Source organism: Chiloscyllium plagiosum, unplaced genomic scaffold (assembly GCF_037043375.1).
Source record: "Chiloscyllium plagiosum isolate Xiang-an unplaced genomic scaffold, Cpla_swu_hap1 HiC_scaffold_38, whole genome shotgun sequence".
NCBI classification, from domain to species: Eukaryota; Metazoa; Chordata; class Chondrichthyes; order Orectolobiformes; family Hemiscylliidae; genus Chiloscyllium; species Chiloscyllium plagiosum.
Window position 1 is genome coordinate 33,771,298 of NW_028270176.1, and position 27,252 is coordinate 33,798,549.

At 53.4% G+C, this 27,252-nt stretch overlaps 1 protein-coding gene across 1 annotated transcript in view; it reads left to right on the forward strand.

The window, feature by feature from the left end:
• The window catches only part of LOC148139425 (B-cell receptor CD22-like), a 57,536-nt gene that overhangs the window by 22,060 nt on the left and 8,224 nt on the right, over positions 1-27,252 (forward strand). Inside the window, exons 3-8 of the mRNA XM_087980752.1 lie at positions 13,928-14,194; positions 14,516-14,785; positions 19,222-19,497; positions 22,261-22,348; positions 23,726-23,810; positions 25,370-25,524. Of these exons, the coding sequence (XP_087836878.1) occupies positions 13,928-14,194; positions 14,516-14,785; positions 19,222-19,497; positions 22,261-22,348; positions 23,726-23,810; positions 25,370-25,524 (1,141 nt within the window). The remainder of the gene's footprint in view (positions 1-13,927; positions 14,195-14,515; positions 14,786-19,221; positions 19,498-22,260; positions 22,349-23,725; positions 23,811-25,369; positions 25,525-27,252) is intronic.

Genomic DNA, 27,252 nt, shown 5'->3' on the forward strand with positions numbered 1-27,252 from the left:
GACCACACTCTCAGCACTGTGCACAGCTCCCCAGACTGTATATCCGCAGTTAGACCCACACTCACAGCAATGTGCACAGCTCCCCAGACTGTATATCCCTCAGTTAGACCATACTCTCAGCACTGTGCACATCTCCCCAGACTGTATATCCCTCAGTTACACCACACTCACAGCACTGTGCACATCTCCCCAGACTGTATATCCCTCAGTTAGACCACACTCTCAGCACTATGCACAGCGCCCCAGACTGTATATCCCTCAGTTAGACCACACTCTCAGCACTGTGCACAGCGCCCCAACTGTATATCCCTCAGTTAGACCACAGTCTCAGCACTGTGCACAGCTCCCCAGACTGTATATCCCTCAGTTAGACAACACTCACAGCACTGTGCACAGTTCCCCAGTCTGTATATCCTACAGTTAGATCACACACACGGCACGGTGCACAGCTCCCCAGATTGTATATCCTCAGTTAGACCCACACTCACAGCACTGTAAAAAGCCTCCCAGACTGTATATCCCTCAGTTACGCTCAGTCATAGCACTGTGCACAGCTCCCCGGACTGTATATCTCTCACTTAGGCCTCACACACAAAGCACTGTGCGTAGCACCCCAGACTGTATATCCCTCAGTTATACCAGACTCTCAGCACTGTGCACAGCGCCCGACACTGTATATCCCTCAGTTAGACCACACTCTCAGCACTGTGCACAGCTCCCCAGACTGTATATCCGCAGTTAGACCACACTCTCAGCACTGTGCACAGCTCCCCAGACTGTATATCCCTCAGTTACACCGCACTCACAGCACTGTGCACGTCTCTCCAGACTGTATATCCCTCAGTTAGACCCACACACAGCACTGTGCACAGCTCCCCAGACTATATATCCCTCAGTTAGACACACACACAGCACTGTGCAGAGCTCCCCAGCCTGTATATCCCTCACTTAGACCACACACAGTACTGTGCACAGCTCCCTAGACTGTATATCCCTCTGTTATACGCACACACACAGCACTGAGCACAGCTCCCCAGACTGTATATCCCTCAGTTGGACTACACTCACAGCACTGTGCACACCTTCCAGACTGTACATCCCTACGTTAGACCCATACTCACAGCACTGTGCACAGCTCCCCATACTGTATATTCCTCAGTTACACACACTCACAGCACTGCGCACAGCTCCCCAGACTGTATATCTCTCAGTTAGACCACACTCACAGCAATGTGCACAGCTCCCCAGACTGTATATCCCTCAGTTACACCGCACTCACAGCACTGTGCACGTCTCTCCAGACTGTATATCCCTCAGTTAGACCCACACACAGCACTGTGCACAGCTCCCCAGACTATATATCCCTCAGTTAGACACACACACAGCACTGTGCAGAGCTCCCCAGCCTGTATATCCCTCACTTAGACCACACACAGTACTGTGCACAGCTCCCTAGACTGTATATCCCTCTGTTATACGCACACACACAGCACTGAGCACAGCTCCCCAGACTGTATATCCCTCAGTTGGACTACACTCACAGCACTGTGCACACCTTCCAGACTGTACATCCCTACGTTAGACCCATACTCACAGCACTGTGCACAGCTCCCCATACTGTATATTCCTCAGTTACACACACTCACAGCACTGCGCACAGCTCCCCAGACTGTATATCTCTCAGTTAGACCACACTCACAGCAATGTGCACAGCTCCCCAGACTGTATATCCCTCAGTTACACCACACTCACAGCACTGTGCACAGCTCTCCAGACTGTATATCCCTCAGTTACACCGCACTCACAGCACTGTGCACGTCTCTCCAGACTGTATATCCCTCAGTTAGACCCACACACAGCACTGTGCACAGCTCCCCAGACTATATATCCCTCAGTTCGACACACACACAGCACTGTGCAGAGCTCCCCAGCCTGTATATCCCTCACTTAGACCACACACAGTACTGTGCACAGCTCCCTAGACTGTATATCCCTCTGTTATACGCACACACACAGCACTGTGCACAGCTCCCCAGACTGTATATCCCTCAGTTGGACTACACTCACAGCACTGTGCACACCTTCCAGACTGTACATCCCTACGTTAGACCCATACTCACAGCACTGTGCACAGCTCCCCATACTGTATATTCCTCAGTTACACACACTCACAGCACTGCGCACAGCTCCCCAGACTGTATATCTCTCAGTTAGACCCACACTCACAGCAATGTGCACAGCTCCCCAGACTGTATATCCCTCAGTTACACCACACTCACAGCACTGTGCACAGCTCTCCAGACTGTATATCCCTCAGTTAGATCATACAAACAGCACTGTGCACAACTCCCAGACTGTATATCCCTCAGTTAGACTACACTCACAGCACTGTGCACAGCTCCCCAGTGTGTATATCCCACAGTTAGACCACACTAACAGCACTGTGCACAGCTCCCCAGACTGTATATCCCTCAATTAGACTACACTCACAGCACTGTGCACAGCTCCCCAGACTGTATATCCCTCAGTTAGACTACACTCACAGCACTGTGCACAGCTCCCCAGAGTGTATATCCCTCAGTTAGACCACACTAACAGCACTGTGCACAGCTTCCCAGACTGTATATCCTTCAGTTTGACCACACTCTCAGCACTGTGCACAGCGCCCGACACTGTATATCCCTCAGTTAGACCACACTCTCAGCACTGTGCACAGCGCCCCAGACTGTATATCCCTCAGTTAGACCACACACACAGCACTGTGCACAGTTCCCCAGTCTGTATATCCCTCAGTTAGACCACACACACAGCACTGTGCACAGCGCCCCAGACTGTATATCCTACAGTTAGATCACACACACAGCACGGTGCACAGCTCCCCAGACTGTCTATCCTCAGTTAGACCCACACTCGCAGCACTGTGCACAGCTCCCCAGACTGTATATCCTCAGTTAGACCACACTCACAGCACTGTGCATAGCACCCCAGACTGTATATCCTCAGTTAGACCCACATTCACAGCACTGTACAAAGCTCCCCAGACTGTATATCCCTCTGTTACGCTCAGTCACTGCAGTGTGCACAGCTCCCCGGACTGTATATCCCTCAGTTAGACCCACACTCGCAGCACTGTGCACAGCTCCCCAGACGTATATCCTCAGTTAGACCACACTCACAGCACTGTGCACAGCTCCCCAGACTGTATATCCTCAGTTAGACCACACTCACAGCACTGTGCACATCTCCCCAGACTGTCTATCCTCAGTTAGACCCACACTCACAGCACTGTACAAAACTCCCCAGACTGTATATCCCTCTATTACGCTCAGTCACAGCACTGTGCACAGCTCCCCGGACTGTATATCCCTCAGTTAGGCCACACACACACAGCATTGTGCATAGCACCCCAGACTGTATATCCCTCAGTTATACCAGACTCTCAGCACTGTGCACAGCGCCCGACACTGTATATCCCTCAGTTAGACCACACTCTCAGCACTGTGCACAGCTCCCCAGACTGTATATCCGCAGTTAGACCCACACTCACAGCAATGTGCACAGCTCCCCAGACTGTATATCCCTCAGTTAGACCATACTCTCAGCACTGTGCACATCTCCCCAGACTGTATATCCCTCAGTTACACCACACTCACAGCACTGTGCACATCTCCCCAGACTGTATATCCCTCAGTTACACCACACTCACAGCACTGTGCACATCTCCCCAGACTGTATATCCCTCAGTTAGACCCACACACAGCACTGTGCACAGCTCCCCAGACTGTATATCCCTCAGTTAGACCCAGACACAGCACTGTGCAGAGCTCCCCAGCCTGTATATCCCTCAGTAAGACCACAGTAACAGCACTGTGCACAGCTCCCTAGACTGTATATCCCTCAGTTACACCACACTCACAGCACTGTGCACATCTCTCCAGACTGTATATCCCTCAGTTCGACCACACTCACTGCACTGTGCACATCTCCCCAGACTGTATATCCCTCTGTTAGATCCACACTCACAGCACTGTGCACAGCTCCCCAGACTGTATATCCCTCAGTTCAACCACACTCACTGCAATGTGCACATCTCCCCAGACTGTATATCCCTCTGTTAGATCCACACTCACTGCACTGTGCCCAGCTTCCCAGACTGTCAACCCCTCAGTTAGACCCACACTCGTAGCACTCTGCACATCTCCCCAGACTGTAAATCCTCCATTTTGACCCACACTCTCAGCACTGTGCTCACCTCCCCAGACTGTATACCCCTCAGTTAGACCTACACTCATAGCACTGTGTCAAGCTCCACAGACTGTAATGCCCCCACTTAGACCCACACTCTCAGCACTGTGCACAACTCCGCAGACTGTATATCCCTAAGTTTGACCCACACACACAGCACTGTGCACAGCGCCCCAGACTATATATCCCTCAGTCAGACCCACACTAACAGCACTGTGCACAGCTCCCCAGACTGTATATCCCTCAGTTATGCCCACACACTGAGCACTGTGCACAGCTCCCCAGACTGTACATCCCTCAGTTAGACCCACACTCGGAGCACCGTGCACAGTTCCAGTCTCTGTATCCCTCAGTTAGACCCACATTCGGAGCACCGTGCACAATTCCAGTCTCTGTATCCCTCAGTCAGACCCACACTCGGAGCACCCTGCACAGTTCCAGTCTCTGTATCCCTCAGTTAGACCCACATTCGGAGCACCATGCACAGTTCCAGTCTCTGTATCCCTCAGTCAGACCCACACTCGGAGCACCGTGCACAGTTCCAGTTTTCCTATCCCTCAGTTAGACCTTCAGTCGGAGCACTGTGCACAGTTCCAGTCTCCGTATCCCTCAGTTCGACCCACGCTCGGAGCACCGTGCACAGTTCCAGTCTCCGTATCCCTCAGATAGACCCTCAGTTGGAGCACTGTGCACAGTTCCAGTCTCTGTATCCCTCAGATAGACCCTCAGTTGGAGCACTGTGCACAATTCCAGTCTCCGTATCCCTCAGTGAGACCCACACTCGGAGCACGGTGCACAGTTCCAGTCTCCGTATCCCTCAGTTAGACCCACACTCGGAGCACCGTGCACAGTTCCAGTCTCCGTATCCCTCCGATAGACCCTCAGTCGGAGCAACGTGCACAGTTCCAGTCTCCGTATCCCTCAGATAGACCCTCAGTTGGAGCACCGTGCACAATTCCAGTCTCCGTATCCCTCAGATAGACCCTCAGTCGGAGCACTGTGCACAGTTCCAGTCTCCGTATCCCTCAGTTAGACTCATGCTCGGAGCACCATGCACAGTTCCAGTCTCCGTATCCCTCAGATAGACCCTCAGTTGGAGGACTGTGCACAGTTCCAGTCTCCGTATCCCTCAGTTAGACCCTCAGTCGGAGCACTGTGCACAGTTCCAGTCTCCGTATCCCTCAGTTCGACCCACACTCGGAGCACCGTGCACAGTTCCAGTCTCTGTATCCCTCAGTTCGACCCACACTCGGAGCACCGTGCACAGTTGCAGTCTCCGTATCCCTCAGATAGACCGTCAGTTGGAGCACTGTGCACAGTTCCAGTCTCCGTATCCCTCAGTGAGACCCACACTCGGAGCACCGTGCACAGTTCCAGTCTCCGTATCCCTCAGTCAGACCCACACTCGGAGCACCGTGCACAGTTCCAGTCTCTGTATCCCTCAGTTAGACCCACACTCGGAGCACCGTGCACTGTTCCAGTCTCCGTATCCCTCAGTTAGACCCTCAGTCGGAGCACTGTGCACAGTTCCAGTCTCCGTATCCCTCAGTCAGACCCACACTCGGAGCACTGTGCACAGTTCCAGTCTCCGTATCCCTCAGTTAGACCCTCAGTCGGAGCACCGTGCACAGTTCCAGTCTCCGTATCCCTCAGTTAGACCCACACTCGGAGCACCGTGCACAGTTCCAGTCTCCGTATCCCTCAGTTAGACCGACACTTGGAGCACCGTGCACAGTTCCAGTCTCCGTATCCCTCAGTTAGACCCACACTCGGAGCACCGTGCACAGTTCCAGTCTCCGTATCCCTCAGTTAGACCCACACTCGGAGCACTGTGCACAGTTCCAGTCTCCGTATCCCTCAGTTAGACCCACACTCGGAGCACCGTGCACAGTTCCAGTCTCTGTATCCCTCAGTTAGACCCACACTCGGAGCACTGTGCACAGTCCCAGTCTCCGTATCCCTCAGTCAGACCCACACTCGGAGCACCGTGCACAGTTCCAGTCTCTGTATCCCTCAGTTCGACCCACACTCGGAGCACCGTGCACAGTTCCAGTCTCTGTATCCCTCAGTTAGACCCACACTCGGAGCACCGTGCACAGTTCCAGTCTCCGTATCCCTCAGTTAGACCCACACTCGGAGCACCGTGCACAGTTCCAGTCTCCGTATCCCTCAGATAGACCCTCAGTTGGAGCACCGTGCACAGTTCCAGTCTCCGTATCCCTCAGATAGACCCTCAGTTGGAGCACTGTGCACAGTTCCAGTCTCTGTATCCTTTGGATAGACCACACACGAAACACGGTCCATAGTTCCTATCTCATTATTCCAAATATGGTACCCAATTTGGAGGTTATAACCATTGGGAGATTGTGAACAGACTGAGGCAGGTTTCTCTCGAGAAGAGGGGTCTGAGGAGGTGACCTGATCGAGGTGTTTACAATTCTTAAAAGGATTTCACTCGGGGAGACAGATGGAAGATATTTCTACTTCTGTGTGTGTTGGGGAGGGGAGGCGGTACAGTGGGAGGGAGCGACCGGAAGGAAAGGCCGTCGGTAAGAGACAGTCCTGAATAACTCCCATTGGGAATTCAGGAGAAACGTCTTCACCCAGAGAGTCGGAGGAGAGGCGAATGTGGGACTCACTCCCACAGGGAGTTGGAGGGGAGGAATGTGGGACTCACTCCCACAGGGAGTTGGAGGGGAGGAATGTGGGACTCACTCCCACAGGGAGTTGGAGGGGAGGAATGTGGGACTCACTCCCACAGGGAGTTGGAGGGGAGGAATGTGGGACTCACTCTCACAGGGAGTTGGAGGGGAGGAATGTGAGACTCACTCTCACAGGGAGTTGGAGGGGAGGAATGTGGGACTCACTCCCACAGGGAGTTGGAGGGGAGGAATGTGGGACTCACTCCCACAGGGAGTTGGAGGGGAGGAATGTGGGACTCACTCCCACAGGGAGTTGGAGGGGAGGAATGTGGGACTCACTCTCACAGGGAGATGGAGGGGAGGAATGTGGGACTCACTCCCACAGGGAGTTAGAGGGGAGGAACGTGGGACTCACTCCCACAGGGAGTTGGAGGGGAGGAATGTGGGACTCATTCCCACAGGGAGTTGGAGGGGAGGAATGTGGGACTCACTCCCACAGGGAGTTGGAGGGGAGGAATGTGGGACTCACTCTCACAGGGAGTTAGAGGGGAGGAATGTGGGACTCACTCCCACAGGGAGTTGGAGGGGAGGAATGTGACACTCACTCCCACAGGGAGTTGGAGGGGAGGAATGTGGGACTCACTCTCACAGGGAGTTGGAGGGGAGGAATGTGAGACTCACTCTCACAGGGAGTTGGAGGGGAGGAATGTGGGACTCACTCCCACAGGGAGTTGGAGGGGAGGAATGTGGGACTCACTCCCACAGGGAGTTGGAGGGGAGGAATGTGACACTCACTCTCACAGGGAGTTGGAGGGGAGGAATGTGAGACTCACTCTCACAGGGAGTTGGAGGGGAGGAATGTGGGACTCACTCCCACAGGGAGTTGGAGGGGAGGAATGTGGGAGTCACTCCCACAGGGAGTTGGAGGGGAGGAATGTGACACTCACTCTCACAGGGAGTTGGAGGGGAGGAATGTGAGACTCACTCTCACAGGGAGTTGGAGGGGAGGAATGTGACACTCACTCTCACAGGGAGTTGGAGGGGAGGAATGTGGGACTCACTCCCACAGGGAGTTGGAGGGGAGGAATGTGGGACTCACTCCCACAGGGAGTTGGAGGGGAGGAATGTGGGACTCACTCTCACAGGGAGATGGAGGGGAGGAATGTGGGACTCACTCCCACAGGGAGTTAGAGGGGAGGAATGTGGGACTCACTCCCACAGGGAGTTGGAGGGGAGGAATGTGGGACTCACTCCCACAGGGAGTTGGAGGTCTGGGAATGTGGGACTCACTCTCACAGGGAGTTGGAGGGGAGGAATGTGGGACTCACTCCCACAGGGAGTTGGAGGGGAGGAATGTGGGACTCACTCTCACAGGGAGTTGGAGGGGAGGAATGTGGGACTCACTCTCACAGGGAGTTGGAGGTCTGGGAATGTGGGACTCACTCTCACAGGGAGTTGGAGGGGAGGAAGGTGGGACTCACTCCCACAGGGAGTTGGAGGGGAGGAATGTGGGACTCACTCCCACAGGGAGTTGGAGGGGAGGAATGTGGGACTCACTCCCACAGGGAGTTGGAGGGGAGGAATGTGGGACTCACTCCCACAGGGAGTTGGAGGGGAGGAATGTGGGACTCACTCCCACAGGGAGTTGGAGGGGAGGAATGTGGGACTCACTCCCACAGGGAGTTGGAGGGGAGGAATGTGGGACTCACTCCCACAGGGAGTTGGAGGGGAGGAATGTGGGACTCTCCCACAGGGAGTTGGAGGGGAGGAATGTGGGACTCACTCCCACAGGGAGTTGGAGGGGAGGAATGTGGGACTCACTCCCTCAGGGAGTTGGAGGGGAGGAATGTGGGACTCACTCTCACAGGGAGTTGGAGGGGAGGAATGTGGGACTCATTCCCACAGGGAGTTGGAGGGGAGGAATGTGGGACTCACTCCCACAGGGAGTTGGAGGGGAGGAATGTGGGACTCACTCTCACAGGGAGTTAGAGGGGAGGAATGTGGGACTCACTCCCACAGGGAGTTGGAGGGGAGGAATGTGACACTCACTCCCACAGGGAGTTGGAGGGGAGGAATGTGACACTCACTCCCACAGGGAGTTGGAGGGCAGGGCATGTGGGACTCACTCCGACAACTCTCTGTGGAAGTGAATCCTTTCCATGCATTGGTGCAGGGGAAGCTGGTTAAACACACGAGGGAGAGAGGGAGATGAAGATGAGGTGCTGAGGAAGCTGATCTCGAACAGAAACCCTAGCATGGAGCAGAGGGGCCGAATGGAAAGTTCAGTGACAACACCATCAGTAAAACATTTCCCACCATGTCAACATTAACTGGATTGGTAACAAACCTCTGTTTCAAATAAACCGAGAGATTTTCAGATTTCACACAGTGTGAATGGTGACGATAAGAAAGATTTAACGTCTGTGAATGAGCGGGACACTGTGAATATTAGCTGTACCAGTCAGAGCAGTGACCCTGCAGTCTCAGGGTACAGCTGGTACAGACTCACACAGAACAAGCCAGTCAGCGGGCAGATACTGCTGTTTGAAAGCATCAGCACGGACGACAGTGGGGATTATCAGTGTGAGGCTAAAAACAACGTTGGGACAGGGAGATCACACAACATCACCATCAGAGTGCAGTGTGAGTATCCCCAGAAACACAGCTCCTGAATTCGTGGGCGGCACGGTGGCACGTGGGTGGCACGGTGGCACAGTGGTTAGCACTGCTGCCTCACAGCGCCTGAGACCCGGGTTCAATTCCCGCCTCAAGCGACTTACTGTGTGGAGTTTGCACGTTCTCCCCATGTCTGCGTGGGTTTCCTCTGGGTGCTCCGGTTTCCTCCCACAGTCCAAAGATGTGCAGGTCAGGTGAATTGGCCATGCTAAATTGCCCGTAGTGTTAGGTCAGGGGTAAATGTAGGGGTATGGGTGGATTGCGCTTCGGCAGGTCGGTGTGGACTTGTTGGGCCGAAGGGCCAGTTTCCACACTGTAATGTACTGTAATCTAATTCATTCATCTCGTATTTCCAAACCTGGTCAAACAGCTTCTGTACGTTAACCGTTCAAGGGCACATTGCACCCCTGTGGATTTTTTATTTACCAGCATCAAATCACCCAGTTACTAATTAAATAAACAATTATCAAGCACTACCTCCTGAGGCAGTGCAACAAGAACAAAGGTCAGTGGGTCAGAGGGTCAGTGCTGAGGGAGTGCTGCACTGTCGGAGGGTCAGTGCTGAGGGATTGCTGCACTGTCGGAGGGTCAGTGCTGAGGGAGTGTCGCACTGTCAGAGGGTCAGTGCTGAGGGAGTGTCGCACTGTCAGAGGGTCAGTGCTGAGGGAGTGCCGCACTGTCGGAGGGTCAGTGCTGAGGGATTGCTGCACTGTCGGAGGGTCAGTGCTGAGGGATTGCTGCACTGTCAGAGGGTCAGTGCTGAGGGAGTGCTGCACTGTCGGAGGGTCAGTGCTGAGGGATTGCTGCACTGTCGGAGGGTCAGTGCTGAGGGAGTGGGCACTGTCAGAGGGTCAGTGCTGAGGGAGTGCCGCACTGTCGGAGGGTCAGTGCTGAGGGAGTGCTGCACTGTCGGAGGGTCAGTGCTGAGGGAGTGCTGCACTGTCGGAGGGTCAGTGCTGAGGGAGTGCTGCACTGTCAGAGGGTCAGTGCTGAGGGAGTGCCGCACTGTCGGAGGGTCAGTGCTTAGGGAGTGCCGCACTGTCAGAGGATCAGTGCTGAGGGAGTGGGCAGTGTCGGAGGGTCAGTGCTGAGGGAGTGCCGCACTGTCAGAGGGTCAGTGCTGAGGGAGTGCCGCACTGTCGGAGGGTCCATGCTGAGGGAGTGCCGCACTGTTGGAGGGTCAGTGCTGAAGGAGTGCCGCACTGTCGGAGGGTCAGTGCTGAGGGAGAGCCGCACTGTCGGAGGGTCAGTGCTGAGGGAGTGCCGCACTGTCGGAGGGTCAGTGCTGAGGGAGTGCCGCACTGTCGGAGGGTCCATGCTGAGGGAGTGCCGCACTGTTGGAGGGTCAGTGCTGAGGGAGTGCCGCACTGTCGGAGGGTCAGTGCTGAGGGAGAGCCGCACTGTCGGAGGGTCAGTGCTGAGGGAATGCCGCATTGTTGGAGGGTCAGTGCTGAGGGAGTGCCGCACAGTCGGAACGTCAGTGCTGAGGGAGTGCCGCACTGTCGGAGGGTCAGTGCTGAGGGAATGGGCACTGTCGGAGGGTCAGTGCTGAGGGAGTGGGCACTGTATAAGGGTCAGTCCTAATGGTGTTGGGTGTTTATTTCTAGATGCTCCGACCAGTGTCCGAATCACATTCCCGACTTCAGTTCGAGCTGGACTGTGGACATCCCTCAGCTGTCAGTCTGATGGCTATCCAGCAGCATTTTCCTATCGCTGGCGGAAGGTGTGTCCACACGGTTCGATTCCTCTCTGTTCTGGGAGTCAATGGAGCTCTCAATGTTCATTCTACCCTTATGTTCAGGATGTGGGCTGTGAGATCATCTGTACAGCGAGGAACTCCGTGGGTGAAAAGGAATCTGATCCCATACGACTGGATATTCAGTGTGAGTGTCATCAGTGCGAGAGTCCCACTCACCAACAAACTCTCACATTATACTGAGCTAACACTTCATGTCCCTCCCTATCTCTGTAACCTCCTCCAACCCCTACACCCCCTCCCTATCTCTGTAACCTCCTCCAATCCCTACACCCCCTCCCTATCTCTGTAAACCCCTCCAGCCTCTACACCTCCTCCCTTTCTCTGTAAACCCCTCCAGCCCCTACACCCCCTCCCTATCTCTGTAAACCCCTCCAGCCCCTACACCTCCTCCCTATCTCTGTAAACCCCTCTAGCCCCTGCACCTCCTCCCTATCTCTGTAAACCCCTCCAGCCCCTACACCTCCTCCCTATCTCTGCAAACCCCTCCAGCCCCTACACCTCCTCCCTATCTCTGTAAACCCCTCCAGCCCCTACACCTCCTCCCTATCTCTGTAACCTCCTCCATCCATTCTATCCCCTCCCTCCCTCTGTAACCTCCTCCATCCCTTCCACCCCTTCCCTATCTCTGTAATGTCCTCTATCCCCTCCACCCCCTCCCTATCTATGTAACATCCTCCAGCCCATACACCCCTCACTATCTCAGTAACCTACTTTGACCCCTACAGCCCCTCCCTATCTCTGTTACCTCCTCCAGCCCCTACTCACCTTCCCTCTCTCTGCCACCTCTTCCAGTCCCTACACCCCCTCCCTATCTGTGTAATCCCCTCCAGCCCCTACAACCCCTCCCTATCTCTGTAACCTCTTCCATCCCTTCCACCCCGTCCCTATCTCTGTAACATCCTCCAGCTCCTGCACCCCCTCCCTATCTCTGCAACCCCCTACAGCCCCTACACCCCTCCCTATCTCTGCAACCCCCTACAGCCCCTACACCCTTCCCTATCTCTGTAACTCCCTCCTTTTCTGAAATGATGTCAGTGCTCAGGGGCATCATTTATTCGGGGATTTGGGAGAATGTTCCATGATGTTCCACAGCTTTATCCCTCTCCCTGACCTGAATCGAGCTGTAATTCCTCTTGTAGATGGTCCTGGAGATGTTACCATTGTTCGCAATGAGCCACAGGGAGAGGTGAAGGAGGGAGACAAGGTTACCTTGACCTGTAACTCCAGGAGTAATCCAGGAGCTCTCTACACCTGGTATAAGGACAATGTGAACACAGCAGCTAACAAGGGGACAGGGAACATCCTGACCATTCGCTCCATCACCCCAACGGAATCTGGAGATTATTACTGCAAAGCGGAAAATGTTATTGGAAGACAAACTTCAAAGAGCTTCAGGATCGAGGTGCTCTGTGAGTGACATTCCCAGGTTGACCTTTTCCCAATGTAAACTCCCCGGTCTCTGTCACTACTCACTGCATGAGAGCTACTTATCCAAAACTTCACTGTCCCCCGGTCTCTGAACTCACAGCGAGTCCCTTTCCCCAATCACCCTCCTCTCACTCCCTCTCCTGCATCGTTCCCCAGTCCAGCAACACCTCGATTGTAAAATTCCCATTTTTGGCTTTCAACACCCTCCATCACCCCCTCCCTATCTCTGTAATCCCCTCCAGTCCCTACACCCCCTCCCTATCTCTGTCACCCCCTCCAGTCCCGACACCCCCTCCCCATCTCTGTAACTCCCTCCAGTCCCTGTACCCCCTCCCTATCTCTGTGAACCCCTCCAGTCTCTACATCCCCTCCCTATCTCTGTAACCCCCTCCAGCCCCTACACCCCCTCCCTATCTCTGTAACCCCCTCCAGCCCCTAGACCCCCTGCCTATCTCTGTAACCCTCTCCAGCCCCTACACCCCCTCCCTTTCTCTGTAACCCTCTCCAGCCCCTACACCCCAGCCCTATCTCTGTAACCCCCTCCAGCCCCAACACCCCCTCCCTATCTCTGTTACCCCCTCCAGTCCCGACACATCCTCCCTGTCTCTGTAACCCCCTCCAGCCCCTACACCCCCTCCCTATCTCTGTAACCTTCTCCAGCCCCGACACCCCCTCCCTATCTATATAACTCCCTCCAGCCCCTACACCCCCTCCCTATCTCTGTAAGCCCCTCAGTCCCTACACCCCCTCCTTGTCTCTGTAACCTCCTCGAGTCCTGACCTCGAGAGTAGCGCCAGAATCCCACCACCGGCTCTGCTATCAGCTGCCTACGACCCTGAGCTCAGATATTCCCTCGCTTCACCCCTCCATCTCTTTCTTTCCTCCCAGACATTCAGGAAAGCCGACCTGTTCTCCTGATGTTGTTGAAGCAACTGGCAGTCACATTACTGTTTCACCCTTTTCAATGCAACATCTTCTTCAGCAGGCTCTACGTGAATTCAGATATTGTGTTGTTGCCTCTTTTTTGTCATTTTTCTTGGTTTCATTTCTGATCAGTAATCTTTCTGATGTTGCCCCACCCCACCCCTCGGACACCCCATGTCTCCTGTGGACCCGGATATGTGAGGGATTCTGAAATCTCAGAATCACTTCTCTCTCTCTCTGTCTCTCCCCACAGATGGACCGAGAAATGTGGAGATTATTTCTGAGGATACAGTGAAGGAGGGGACCGAGATCAGGTTAATGTGTCAAAGTGAAGCCAACCCCCCGGTTCATGCCTACAGCTGGAGGAAAATGTGCAACAGACAACGGAGAGATCTGCAAGAAAATACCGACACGATTAGGATTCAACCCACCAGGAATGATGCATCTTGTAGCTACATCTGTACAGCATGGAATTCTGTCAGCTCCCGGGATTCTACACCCAAACACATTAATGTACAGTGTAAGTAAAGAGGGTGTGGGACAACCAGAAAATAGGCCCCAGACCACACTTGGAGCACTGTGTTTAGATCTCTGGTCTCCACACTACAGTTGGATAGTCAGGCATGACAGAGGAGGGTGCACTTGGGAATGAGAAATTCTAGCATGGAGAAGAGGGGATGAATGGCCTCTTTCAGAATATGAGGAATTCTGGTGGTCTTTCTCTGAAATGATGTTAGTGCTCAGGGGCAGCATTTATTCGGGGATTTGGGAGAATGTTCCATGATGTTCCACAGCTTTATCCCACTCCCTGACCTGAATCGAGCTGTAATTCCTCTTGTAGATGGTCCTGGAGATGTTACCATTGTTCACAATGAGCCACAGGGAGAGGTGAAGGAGGGAGACAAGGTTACCTTAGCCTGTAACACCAGGAGTAATCCAGAAGCTCTCTACACCTGGTATAAGGACAATGTGAACACAGCAGCTAACAAGGGGACAGGGAACATCCTGACCATTCGCTCCATCACCCCAACGGAATCTGGAGATTATTACTGCAAAGCGGAAAATGTTATTGGAAGACAAACTTCAAAGAGCTTCAGGATCGAGGTGCTCTGTGAGTGACATTCCCAGGTTGAGCTTTTCCCGATGTAAACTCCCCGGTCTCTGTCACTACTCACTGCATGAGAGCTACTTATCCAAAACTTCACTGTCCCCCGGTCTCTGAACTCACAGCGAGTCCCTTTCCCCAATCACCCTCCTCTCACTCCCTCTCCTGCATCGTTCCCCAGTCCAGCAACACCTCGATTGTAAAATTCCGATTCTTGGCTTTCAAAACCCTCCATCACCCCCTCCCCATCTCTGTAACCCCCTCCAGTCCCTGTACCCCCTCCCTATCTCTGTAACCCCCTCCAGCCCCTACACCCCCTCCCTATCTCTGTAACCCCCTCCAGCCCCTACACCCCCTCCCTATCTCTGTAACCCCCTCCAGCCCCTACACCCCCTCCCTATCTCTATAACCCCCTCCAGCCCCTACACCCACTCCCTGTCTCTGTAACCCACTCCAGCCCCTACACACCCTCCCTATCTCTGTAACTCCCTCCAGCCCTAAACCCCCTCCCTATCTCTGTAACCCTCTCCAGCCCCGACACCCCCTCCCTATCTCTGTAACCCCCTCCAGCCCCTACACCCCCTCCCTATCTCTGTAACTCCCTCCAGTCCCTACACCCCATCCTTGTCTCTGTAACCTCCTCGAGTCCTGACCTCGAGAGTAGCGCCTGAATCCCACCACCGGCTCTGCTATCAGCTGCCTACGACCCTGAGCTCAGATATTCCCTCGCTTCACCCCTCCATCTCTTTCTTTCCTCCCAGACATTCTGGAAAGCTGACCTGTTCTCCTGATGTTGTTGAAGCAACTGGCAGTCACATTACTGTTTCACCCTTTTCAATACAACATCTTCTTCAGCAGGCTCTACGTAAATTCAGATATTGTGTTGTTGCCTCTTTTTTGTCACTTTTCTTGGTTTCCTTATACACCTGGTATAAGGACAATGTGAACACAGCAGCTAACAAGGTGATAGGGAACGTCTTGACCATTCACCCCAACGGAATCTGGAGATTATTACTGCAAAGCGGAAAATGTTATTGGAAGACAAACCTCAAAGAGCTTCAGGATCGAGGTGCTCTGTGAGTGACATTCCCAGGTTGACCTTTTCCCAATGTAAACTCCCCGGTCTCTGTCACTACTCACTGCATGAGAGCTACTTATCCAAAACTTCACTGTCCCCCCCCCCCCCCGGTCTCTGAACTCACAGCGAGTCCTTTCCCCCCAATCACCCTCCTCTCACTCCCTCTCCTGCATCATTCCCCAGTCCAGCAACACCTCAATTATAAAATTCCCATTCATCACTTTCAAATCCATCCATCATCCCCTCCCTATCTGTGTATTCTCTTCCAACCCCTTCCCCCTGTAACCACCTCCAATCCCTACATCAGTCCCTATCTTTATAATCTCCTCCATCCCCTACATCCCTCTCTATCTCTGTAACCACCTCGAATCCTAACCTCTTGAGTAACGCCTGGTTCCCGCCAATTGGGCTCTGCCATCAGCTGCCTATGACCCTGAACTCAGATATTCCCTCTGTCCATGCCTCCATATCTCTCCATCCTCGAAAGATTGGATTTGATTCCCGACAGTATGGAAACAGACCATTTGGCCCAACACGTCCACACCGAATCTCGGAGGTGTAACTCACCTGGACCCATTTCCCCTACCCAATATTTACCCCTGACTAATGCACCTCACGCTATGGGTCAATTTAGCATGACCAATCCACCCTAATCTGCACATCCCTGGGCAGTATGGGACAATTTCCCATGGTCAATTCACCCTAACCTGCACATCCCTGGACACTATGGGACAATTTCCCATGGTCAATCCACCGTAACCTGCACATCCCTGGACACTATGGGACAATTCCCCATGGCCAATCCACAATAACCAGCACATCCCTGGGCACTATGGGACAATTCCCCATGGCTAACCCACCCTAACCTGCACATCCCTAGGCACTATGGGACAATTTCCCATGGCCAATCCACCCTAAACTGCACATCCCTGGGCACTATGGGACAATTTCCCATGGCCAATCCACCCTAACCTGCACATCCCTGGGCACTATGGGACAATTACCCATGGCCAATCCACCCTAACCTGCACATCCCTGGACACTATGGCACAATTCCCCATGGCCAATCCACCCTAACCTGCACATCCCTGGACACTATGGGACAATTTCCCATGGCCAATCCACCCTAACCTGCACATCCCTGGACACTATGAGACAATTTCCCATGGCCAATCCACCCTGACCTGCACATCACTGGGCACTATGAGACAATTTCCCATGGCCAATCCACCCTAACCTGCACATCACTGGGCACTATGAGACAATTTCCCATGGCCAATCCACCCTAACCTGCACATCCCTGGGCACTATGGGACAATTTCCCATGGCCAATCCACCCTAACCTGCACATCCCTGGGCACTATGGGACAATTTCCCATGGCCAATCCACCCTGACCTGCACATCCCTGGGCACTATGGGACAATTTCCCATGGCCAATCCACCCTAACCTGCACATCCCTGGACACTATGGGACAATTTCCCATGGCCAATCCACCCTAACCTGTACATCTCTGGGCACTATGGGACAATTTCCCATGGCCAATCCACCCTAACCTGTACATCTCTGGGCACTATGGGACAATCCCATGGCCAATCCACCCTGACCTGCACATCTTTGGACTGTGGGAGGAAACCAGAGCACCCGGAGGAAACCCACGCAGCCACGGGGAGAATGTGCAAACCTCCACACAGAGAGTCAGCCGAGTGTGGGGATCAAACCCGGGTCCCTGGCACTATTACGCAGCACTAACCATTGAGCCAATGAGCCGCCAATAATGCATTCGTTAAAAGCTGACCTCTTTTCCTCATGTACCGAACATCTGCCCCGAGGTTGTTGAAGCAAATTGCAGTTAGATTGCTATTTCACCCCTTTCAATGTATCACCTTCTCAAGTAGTCACTACATAAATGCATGTTGCCGCTTTGTTGTCACTCTCCTGGTTTTATTTATGATCAAGATTTAACCAACCAGCGGTGATGCATCTCATAGCGACATCTGTACAGCACGGAATTCTGCCAGTTTCCGGGATTCTCAATCCAAACATATTATTTGACAAAGTCCCTTTTCCAAGTCACCGTTCACTCAGTCCTTCTCCTGCATTGTTCCCAAGTTCAGAAATAACTTGATAATAAACTTCCAACTCTTTGGTTTCAGATCCCTCCATCACCCCCTCCCTATCTCTGTAACCCCCTCCAGCCCCTCCCCCCCTTCCCCATCTCTGTAACCCCCTCCAACCCCTACACCCCCTCCATATCTATGTAACCCTCTACAGCCTCTACACTCCCTCCCTATCTCAGTAACCCCCTCCAGCCCCTACACCTCCATCTCTGTAACCCATTCCAGTTCGTACACCCCCCTCCTTATCTCTGTAACCCCCTCCAGCCCCTACACCCCCTCCCTATCTCTGTAACCCCCTCCAGCCCCTACACTCCCTCCCTATCTCTGTAACCCCCTCCAGCCCCTACACCCCCTCCCTATCTCTGTAACCCCCTCCAGCCCCTACAACCCCTCCCTATCTCTGTAACCCCCTCCAGCCCCTACACCCCCTCCCTATCTCTGGAACCTCCTCCAGTTTCAGCCTCTTGAGTAATTCCCGGATCCCATCGCTCTCCCCTTAGTGACCCTGACCTTTGACATTTTGTCCCTAAATCATTTTAACTCTCCCTTTCTCTTTCTCTTCCTTATAAGCTGAGCCCTTTAATTGAAGAACTGTCCATTTTTCTGCCCTGTGGGATCTGTGTCTGATTTTCCTGTGACTTCACCCTTTGCAATGTCTCCCTTAGTGAGTGATGCTCAAGTAATCCTATCGAAAAGATATTGTGAAGCTTGAAAGGATTCAGAAAAGATTTAAAAGGGTGCTGCCAGGGTTGGAGGATTTGAGCTACAGGGAGAGGCCGAACAGGCTAGGGCTGTTTTCCCTGGAGCGTCGGAGGCTGAGGGGTGACCTTATAGAGGTTTACAAAATTATGAGGGGCATGGATAGGATAAGTAGACAAAAGTCTTTTCCCTGGGGTCGGGGAGTCCAGAACGAGAGGGCATAGGTTGAGGGTGAGAGGGGAAAGATATAAAAGAGACCTAAGGGGCAACTTTTTCATGCAGAGGGTGGTACATGTATGGAATGAGCTGCCAGAGGAAGTGGTGGAGGCTGGTACAATTGTAACATTTAAGAGGCATTTAGATGAGTATATGAATGGGAAGGGTTTGGATGGATATGGGCTGGGTGCTGGCAGGTGGGACTAGATTGGGTTGGGATATCTGGGTCAGCATGGATGGGTTGGACCGAAGGGTCTATTTCCATGCTGTACATCTCTATGACTCGATGACTCTATGACTCTCACTGAGAGTCTTGTCCCTTTCTGTCAGATGCCCCTCGGAACATGAAGGTGTCGGTCTCTCCATCGGACAGTGCGATACACGAAGGTGACACTGTCACCCTGAGCTGCACCAGCGACAGCAACCCCCCAACCAGCTGGTACAAGTGGGAACGGAGACAGGGAGAGGAGACTGAGCCTCTGGAATCATCTGAGAGAGACCTGACCTTGTACAGAATCACTCACAAACAGGAGGGTGTGTACTCCTGTGAGGCAGGGAACGCACATGGCGCCAACAGGTCGGAGGGTCGCAGGATAGAGGTTGTGCGTAAGTATGGAGCCCTGATAATAACCTCTGCCCCCCCCCTGCCCACACCCCGAGTGTTCAGTACAGCCTCTCTCTGTGTTAACATTGCTGTACTCCCAGGGAAGTATGGTTTCCCTGTCTGTTATTCTCACTGACACCCCTCTTCCCCCCGAGGATCTTTGGTGAGTTTCTGCAGTGTATCTTGTAGCTGGTACACACTGCTGTTACTGAGGGTCGGTGGGGGAGGGAGGGGATGGTACACACTGCTGTTACTGAGGGTCGGTGGGGGAGGGAGGGGATGGTAAACACTGCTGTTACTGAGCGTCGGTGGGGGAGGGAGGGGATGGTACACACTGCTGTTACTGAGGGTCGGTGGGGGGAGGGAGGGGATGGTACACACTGCTGTTACTGAGGGTCGGTGGGGGGAGGGAGGGGATGGTACACACTGCTGTTACTGAGGGTCGGTGGGGGGAGGGAGGGGATGGTACACACTGCTATTACTGAGCGTCGGTGGGGGAGAGGGAGGGGATGGTACACACTGCTGTTACTGAGGGTCGGTGGGGGGGAGGGGATGGTACACACTGCTGTTACTGAGGGTCGGTGGGGGGAGGGAGGGGATGGTACACACTGCTGTTACTGAGGGTCGGTGGGGGGGGGGGGAGGGAGGGGATGGTACACACTGTTGTTACTGAGCGTCGGTGGGGGGGGGGAGGGAGGGGATGGTACACACTGCTGTTACTGAGGGTCGGTGGGGGGAGGGAGGGGATGGTACACACTGCTGTTACTGAGCGTCGGTGGGGGGAGGGAGGGGATGGTACACACTGCTGTTACTGAGCGTCGGTGGGGGGAGGGAGGGATGGTACACACTGCTATTACTGAGCGTCGGTGGGGGGAGGGAGGGGATGGTACACACTGCTATTACTGAGCGTCGGAGGGGGGAGGGAGGGGATGGTACACACTGCTGTTACTGAGCGTCGGTGGGGGGAGGGAGGGGATGGTACACACTGCTGTTACTGAGCGTCGGTGGGGGGAGGGAGGGATGGTACACACTGCTATTACTGAGTGTCGGTGGGGGGAGGGAGGGGATGGTACACACTGCTGTTACTGAGCGTCGGTGGGGGGAGGGAGGGGATGGTACACACTGCTGTTACTGAGGGTCGGTGGGGGAGGGAGGGGATGGTACACACTGCTGTTACTGAGCGTCGGTGGGGGAGGGAGGGGATGGTACACATTGCTGTTACTGAGCGTCGGTGGTGGGAGGGAGAGGATGGTACACACTGCTATTACTGAGCGTCGGTGGGGGGAGGGAGGGTATGGTACACACTGCTGTTACTGAGCGTCGGTGGGGGGAGGGAGGGGATGGTACACACTGCTATTACTGAGCGTCGGTGGGGGGGGGGGAGGGGATGGTACACATTGCTGTTACTGAGCGTCGGTGGTGGGAGGGAGAGGATGGTACACACTGCTATTACTGAGCGTCGGTGGGGGGAGGGAGGGTATGGTACACACTGCTGTTACTGAGCGTCGGTGGGGGGAGGGAGGGGATGGTACACACTGCTATTACTGAGCGTCGGTGGGGGGAGGGAGAGGATGGTACACACTGCTGTTACTGAGGGTCGGTGAGGGGGGAGGGAGGGGATGGTACACACTGCTATTACTGAGCGTCGGTGGGGGGGAGGGAGGGATGGTACACACTGCTGTTACTGAGCGTCGGTGGGGGGAGGGAGGGGATGGTACACACTGCTGTTACTGAGCGTCGGTGGTGGGGAGGGAGGGATGGTACACACCGCTGTTACTGAGCGTCGGTGGGGGGAGGGAGGGGATGGTACACACTGCTGTTACTGAGCGTCGGTGGGGGGAAGGAGGGGATGATACACACTGCTGTTACTGAGGGTCGGTGGGGGGGGAGGGAGGGGATGGTACACACTGCTGTTACTGAGCGTCGGTGGGGGGAGGGAGGGGATGATACACACTGCTGTTACTGAGCGTCGGTGGGGGGAGGGAGGGGATGGTACACACTGCTGTTACTGAGGGTCGGTGGGGGGAGGGAGGGGATGGTACACACTGCTGTTACTGAGCGTCGGTGGGGGGAGGGAGGGGATGGTACACACTGCTGTTACTGAGCGTCGGTGGGGGGAGGGAGGGGATGGTACACACTGCTGTTACTGAGCGTCGGTGGGGGGAGGGAGAGGATGGTACACACTGCTGTTACTGAGATTCGGTGGGGGGAGGGAGCGAGGCGATGTTTGTGGGTGTGGGGTCAATCCAGCGGGGGCTGCTTTGTCCCTGGATGGTGTCCATGGCAATCACAGATAGGGAAGAGACTGTAGCTTTCCCAGTGACACCATCATCTTCATCCTCAACGTTGTACTGTCATCAGTGAACATTCCCACTACTGACCTTCTGATGGAGGGAAGGTCATTGATGAAGCAGCTGAAGAGAGTTGTGTCAAGGACACTACCCTGAGGAACTCCTGCAGAGATGTCCTGGAGCTGAGATGACTGACCATCCAACAACCACAACCATCTTCCTGTGTGCCAGGTATGACTTGGACCAGCGTAGGGTTTGCCCCCCGATACCCATTGATACCAGTCTTGCCAGGGCTCTGTGATGCCACACTCGGTCGAATGCAGCCTTGATGCCAAGGGCTGTCCCGCTCCCCTGCCCTCGGGAATTCACCTCCTTTGTCCATGTTTGACCCAAGGCTGGAATGAGGTCAGGAGCCAAGGAGAATGAGATTTTAATTAGTGGCGATAATCTTGTGATTAACTTTCTCCATCACAGGAAGCTCATTCAGACTCTTAATTGGAATTAGCATGGGACTACTGGGCTCCGTTATCACAGTGGTTTTGGTGATCGTGTGTTACAGAAGGTAAGCACTTTTAGATCACACCCTCAAATACAATACAGTGCAACATTTGAAAAGGTTTCTATTAAACCCCAGTTAACCCACACTCGGAGCACTGTGCACAGTTCCAGTCTCCGTATCCCTCAGTCAGACCCACACTCGGAGCACTGTGCACAGTTCCAGTGTCTGTATCCCTCAGTTAGACCCACACTCGGAGCACTGTGCACAGTTCCAGTCTCCGTATCCCTCAGTTAGACCCACACTCGGAGCACTGTGCACAGTTCCAGTCTCCGTATCCCTCAGTTAGACCCACACTCGGAGCACTGTGCACTGTTCTAGTCTCCGTATCCCTCAGTTGGACACACACTTGGAGCACTGTGCAAAGTTCCTGTCTCCATATTGTAAAAGAAGATACCAACTCATTTGAGAAGTCACATAAGCTATTGATTTTAATGATCTCAGAATTAAGCAATTCTAATGCTTGGAAGAGAGTAAATGCATTGGGGCAGTTTATTCTTGAAAAGAGGAATGAGAGATGACCTGATCGAGATGGTTAAAATTCCGAAAGGGGTTTCAATCACGGAGATATTGAGAAGGTGGAGATGGGGAGACCAGAAAGAGGGGCCATCGATAGAAGACTGGGGTGTCATGTTGCGTTTGAACAAGGCTTTGGTGAGGCCTCTTGAGGATTACTGTGTCCAATTCTGGTCACCCTGTTATAGGAAGGCTATTATTAAACTGGAGAGGGTTCAGGAGAGATTTCCCAGGATGTTGCCAGGAGTGGGAGCGTTTGAGTTACAAAAATAGGCTGAATTGGCTGGGACTTTTTACATTGGAGCATAGGATGCTGAGGGATGACTCTACAGATGTTTATAAAATCATGATGGGCATAGATATGGTGAATAACAAGGGTCTTTTCCCTCAGGTGGGTGGGTTCAAAACTAGGGGGCACATTTTTAACAGAAAAAAGTTTTACAAGGACATGAGGGGCAACTGCCAAAAGAAGTGGGTACAGTTACAACATTTAAAAGACATTTGGATAAGAATATAAATAGGAAAGATTTGGAGGGATACGGGCCAAATACAGGCAAATGGGACTGGTTTTGTTGGGAACATGGTGGATTAGTCCATCCGAAGGGTCTGTTTCCATGCCATATAACTCTGTGACTCTAAGACAGTCCCGAATAAATCCAGTGAGGAATACAGGAGAAACGCCTTCTCTAAGACAGTGGGGAGGGGTGGAAATGTGGGACTCGCTCCGTCTGGGAATGCGGGAGGAGAATGTGTAATTTACTCCCCCAGGAAGTGGGGGATTATGGGACTTGCTCCCAGGGCTGTGGTATTGACCCAGGGACCTGTGGACCTTCTCTGAATGTAATAGTCTGTGCTCTGTCCTCTCAGGAAACGGAAGAAGACTGATTCTACCAGCCCACAATGCACTGAGGCAACAAACGCTGTCTACAGCGTGGTCATGAAACGGAATCAGGTTAGTGTGGAAACAGCAGGAAGTTTTACCCAGGGGAAGCTCTTTAGGGCCATTCTTCCCCTCTTAGCTGATACCCAATTCAACCACCCTCACTTCCAGGGGCTCAGTGATCAATCAGTGTCATGGTCTGGAATCTATTCAGTGATCAGACCCCTCCAAAGCTCTCTGAGGGAGGGCATTCCAAAGATGTCAGTGCCCGTCCAACTTGGGAGTTTCTCATATTCCCAGTCTGAGACTGGAACCCCCTCACCCCACCCCCTCTCTGTCCCCAGATTTCCAGTCTCCGGTCTGGGAGAGTGGGGGTGATGGGAGCAGCGTCTGAGCTCCTGTCCCTGGCTCAGCTCCTCCTGAAGTAACACAGCCAATGGGGGATGTTTGTTATCAGAGTGAACCCCTGCTCTCATTGAGGACAACACAGCAAGATCCCACAGGCTGCAGTCGGAGGAATGACCGTTAGTCTAGTTCAGGGATAAATATCTGCACCCAGGGCAATGATCCCTCAGCACTGAGCATCCGACACTGCAGCACTCCTTCAGCACTCACCCTTCAACAGTAATGCGGTCCCTCAGTACTGATCCTCCAACCGTGCAGCACTCCCTGAGTAATGACCCTCCAACAATGCGGCACTCCGTCAGCACTGACCCTTTGACAGTTCAGCACTCCCTAAGTCCTGACTCACTGACAGTGTGGCGCTCCCTTGGCACTGACCCTCCAACAGTGCACACTCTCCATTCTGAAAGTGATAGAGTGATCGAGACAGAGGTTCAGAGATAGAGAGGCACAGTGAGGTAGAAATATAGAGACAGTTATTTGCAGAGAGAGAGAGAAACAGAAATAGACAGTGAGAGATTGATAAAGAAAGAGATGGAGAGACACTTGAACATGGAGAGTTACAGAGAGCGAAACAGTGAGAGAACAACAGAGAGATAGAAATAGAGAGCCAGAGGGATTGATATAAAATTAATGGGAGATAAAGATTAGATTACTTACAGTGTGGAAACAGGCCCTTCAGCCCAACAAGTCCACACCGACCCGCAACCCACCCATGCCCCTAACCTAACACTACGGGCAATTTAGCATGGCCAATTCACCTGACCCTGCACATCTTTGGACTGTGGGAGGAAACCGGAGCACCCGGAGGAAACCCACGCAGACACGGGGAGAACGTGCAAACTCCACACAGTCAGTCGCCTGAGGCGGGAATTGAACCCGGGTCTCTGGCGCTGTGAGGCAGCAGTGCTAACCACTGTGCCACCGTGCCACCCACAAACCCACAAAAGATAGTAAATCAAGAGGGAAAGCAATAGAAAGGCAGAGATAGGGAGAGGAGATGGAGCAAGAGATACAGCGATAGAGATACACAGAGGGAAAGAGAGAGAGAGAGATATGCAGAGAGAAGTATACAGAGAGACTGAGGATGATAGAGATCCACACTGTCCCCCAAAGTTGCTTAGTGTAGGATTGTGTTGCTGTGATATGTTGAGGCAAGGCGCTATCTAAATGCAATTGCTGAGCAGCAATGTCGGCTGATCCTGCTGTTGTTGTTGTATTCTATGCAGGCGAAGGAGAGCACGATGTATGAGAACGTGATGATGGCCGAGAGCACGGACCCTCAGGGGCACTCCCCCCCGGATGACCATGTTGAATATGCGACCATTAACTTTGGGGCCAGCTCCCAGACCCCGGAGGGACAGAAACAAACAGGAGCCACTCGGTAATGTCTGACTGAGGGCTAGAACCACCCAGTAACACCGGGACCCCGTGGCACTGGAGAATGAGCCAGGCCTGGGACGAGGGATTGGCGCTGACTGGGTTACTTAATAGGGGATAGTACAGAGCTGCTTGGCCAAATGGCCTCTTTCTGTCCCGTTGGTAGTCTGGTATTTCTCAACAGAGCAACATTGAATAGGACCAGACAGGGTCAACACAGGAAGGATGTTCCCAATATCCAGGGTGGGGGGAATTCGGATCCAGGGAGTCACAGTCTAAGGGAGACAGGGGATGACTGAGATGAGGAGAAATGTCTTCACCCAGAGAGTGAGGGAGCCTGTGGGATTCTCTCCCACACGACATTGTTGAGGCCAGAACATTGAAGAAGGAGTTAGATCTAGCTCTTTGGGATAAAGGGATCAAAGGGAATGGGGGAGAAAGTGGGAACATGGGATTGTGTTGGATCAACACCATGATCTTGAATGGCTTGAAGGGCAGAATGGCCTACTCCTGCTCCTATTTTCTATGTGTCCACCACAGGAGGCAGGAGTGATGCTGGACCTGTACAAAACCCTGGGGGAGCTGGGTCCAGTTGGGGGCCCCACATAATCGGGACGATGGGAACGTTTTGGTGGGAGAGAGAGGGAGAGAGCAGAAGGTATTCCCAGGAACTGGTCCAGGGATGAGAACCCTCCGTGATGATGATGGATTGAAGACGCTGGGGAGTGCTCCACTGCGGGAGAAGGAGGCTGAGGGAGAGGGAGATTCAATCGAGGGTTTCAAAATCATATGCGGGTGAGGGGGGAGGTGGACAGAGTCAATAGGGAGAAGCTGTTACCTCTCAGAAAGGGAACGGGAATGGGAATGGGAGAGGGGTGTGGGTTTAAAGTGAAGAGCAGATGGAGCGACGGGATGTGAGGGAGGAAACCGTGCTCCCCCAGGAAGTAGTTAGGGTGTGGAATGTACTGTCTGGAAATGTGGGGGTGAGAGGGGGGTGGTTCAATTGGAGCATCAGGGAGGGGCGTTGGATGGGGATTGAGATAGAGATGGGGAGCAGGGAAATGGGGGTATACTGAGAGAATTGGGGGATAGAGCCATTGGATGGGGAGTAGGGAGATTGGGGGGGGGGGGAAGGGAGGATATGGATACCAGGGAATGCTGCCCATTTGACGAGCTGGCACAGGGATGATGGCCCAAATGGCCTCCTTTTGTGATGTAACACGTCAGTGACTCCCAGAGACCTTCCTGAAACAGAGGGGTTCTTACAGGTTCGCATTGCAGCGATTAATTCATTCCCAAACACAGCCTTTCAATCTGGCAGTAATTACAATAATATTAATTAATCCTTTTGATTCCGAATGAAGGAAGGGGGTTGGAGCAATTGGTGGGATAAGGGGAATATACTTGTTGAGAGGGTGTTGGGGGCGGGGTCATTTGCGTTTGAAGGGTGTTGGGGTTGGGGGGGGGAGTGTATGAGTTCAGATGGTGTCGGGTTGGGGGTTTTATGGGTTTGGAGGGTGTTGGGGATGGGGGTGTATGGGTTTGTCGTGTGTTAGGGGTAGGGGGTGTATGGGTTTGTCGTGTGTTAGGGGTAGGGGGTACATTGGGTTTGTTGTGTGACGGGGTTGGAGTTGGGGCAGATGTGATTGTATTTGACTCGAGGCTCCCCCCTGACCATCACCAGAATGAGGGGTGGGGTCAGGTTTCCAGTTTGTACCTGCTGACTGTTCAC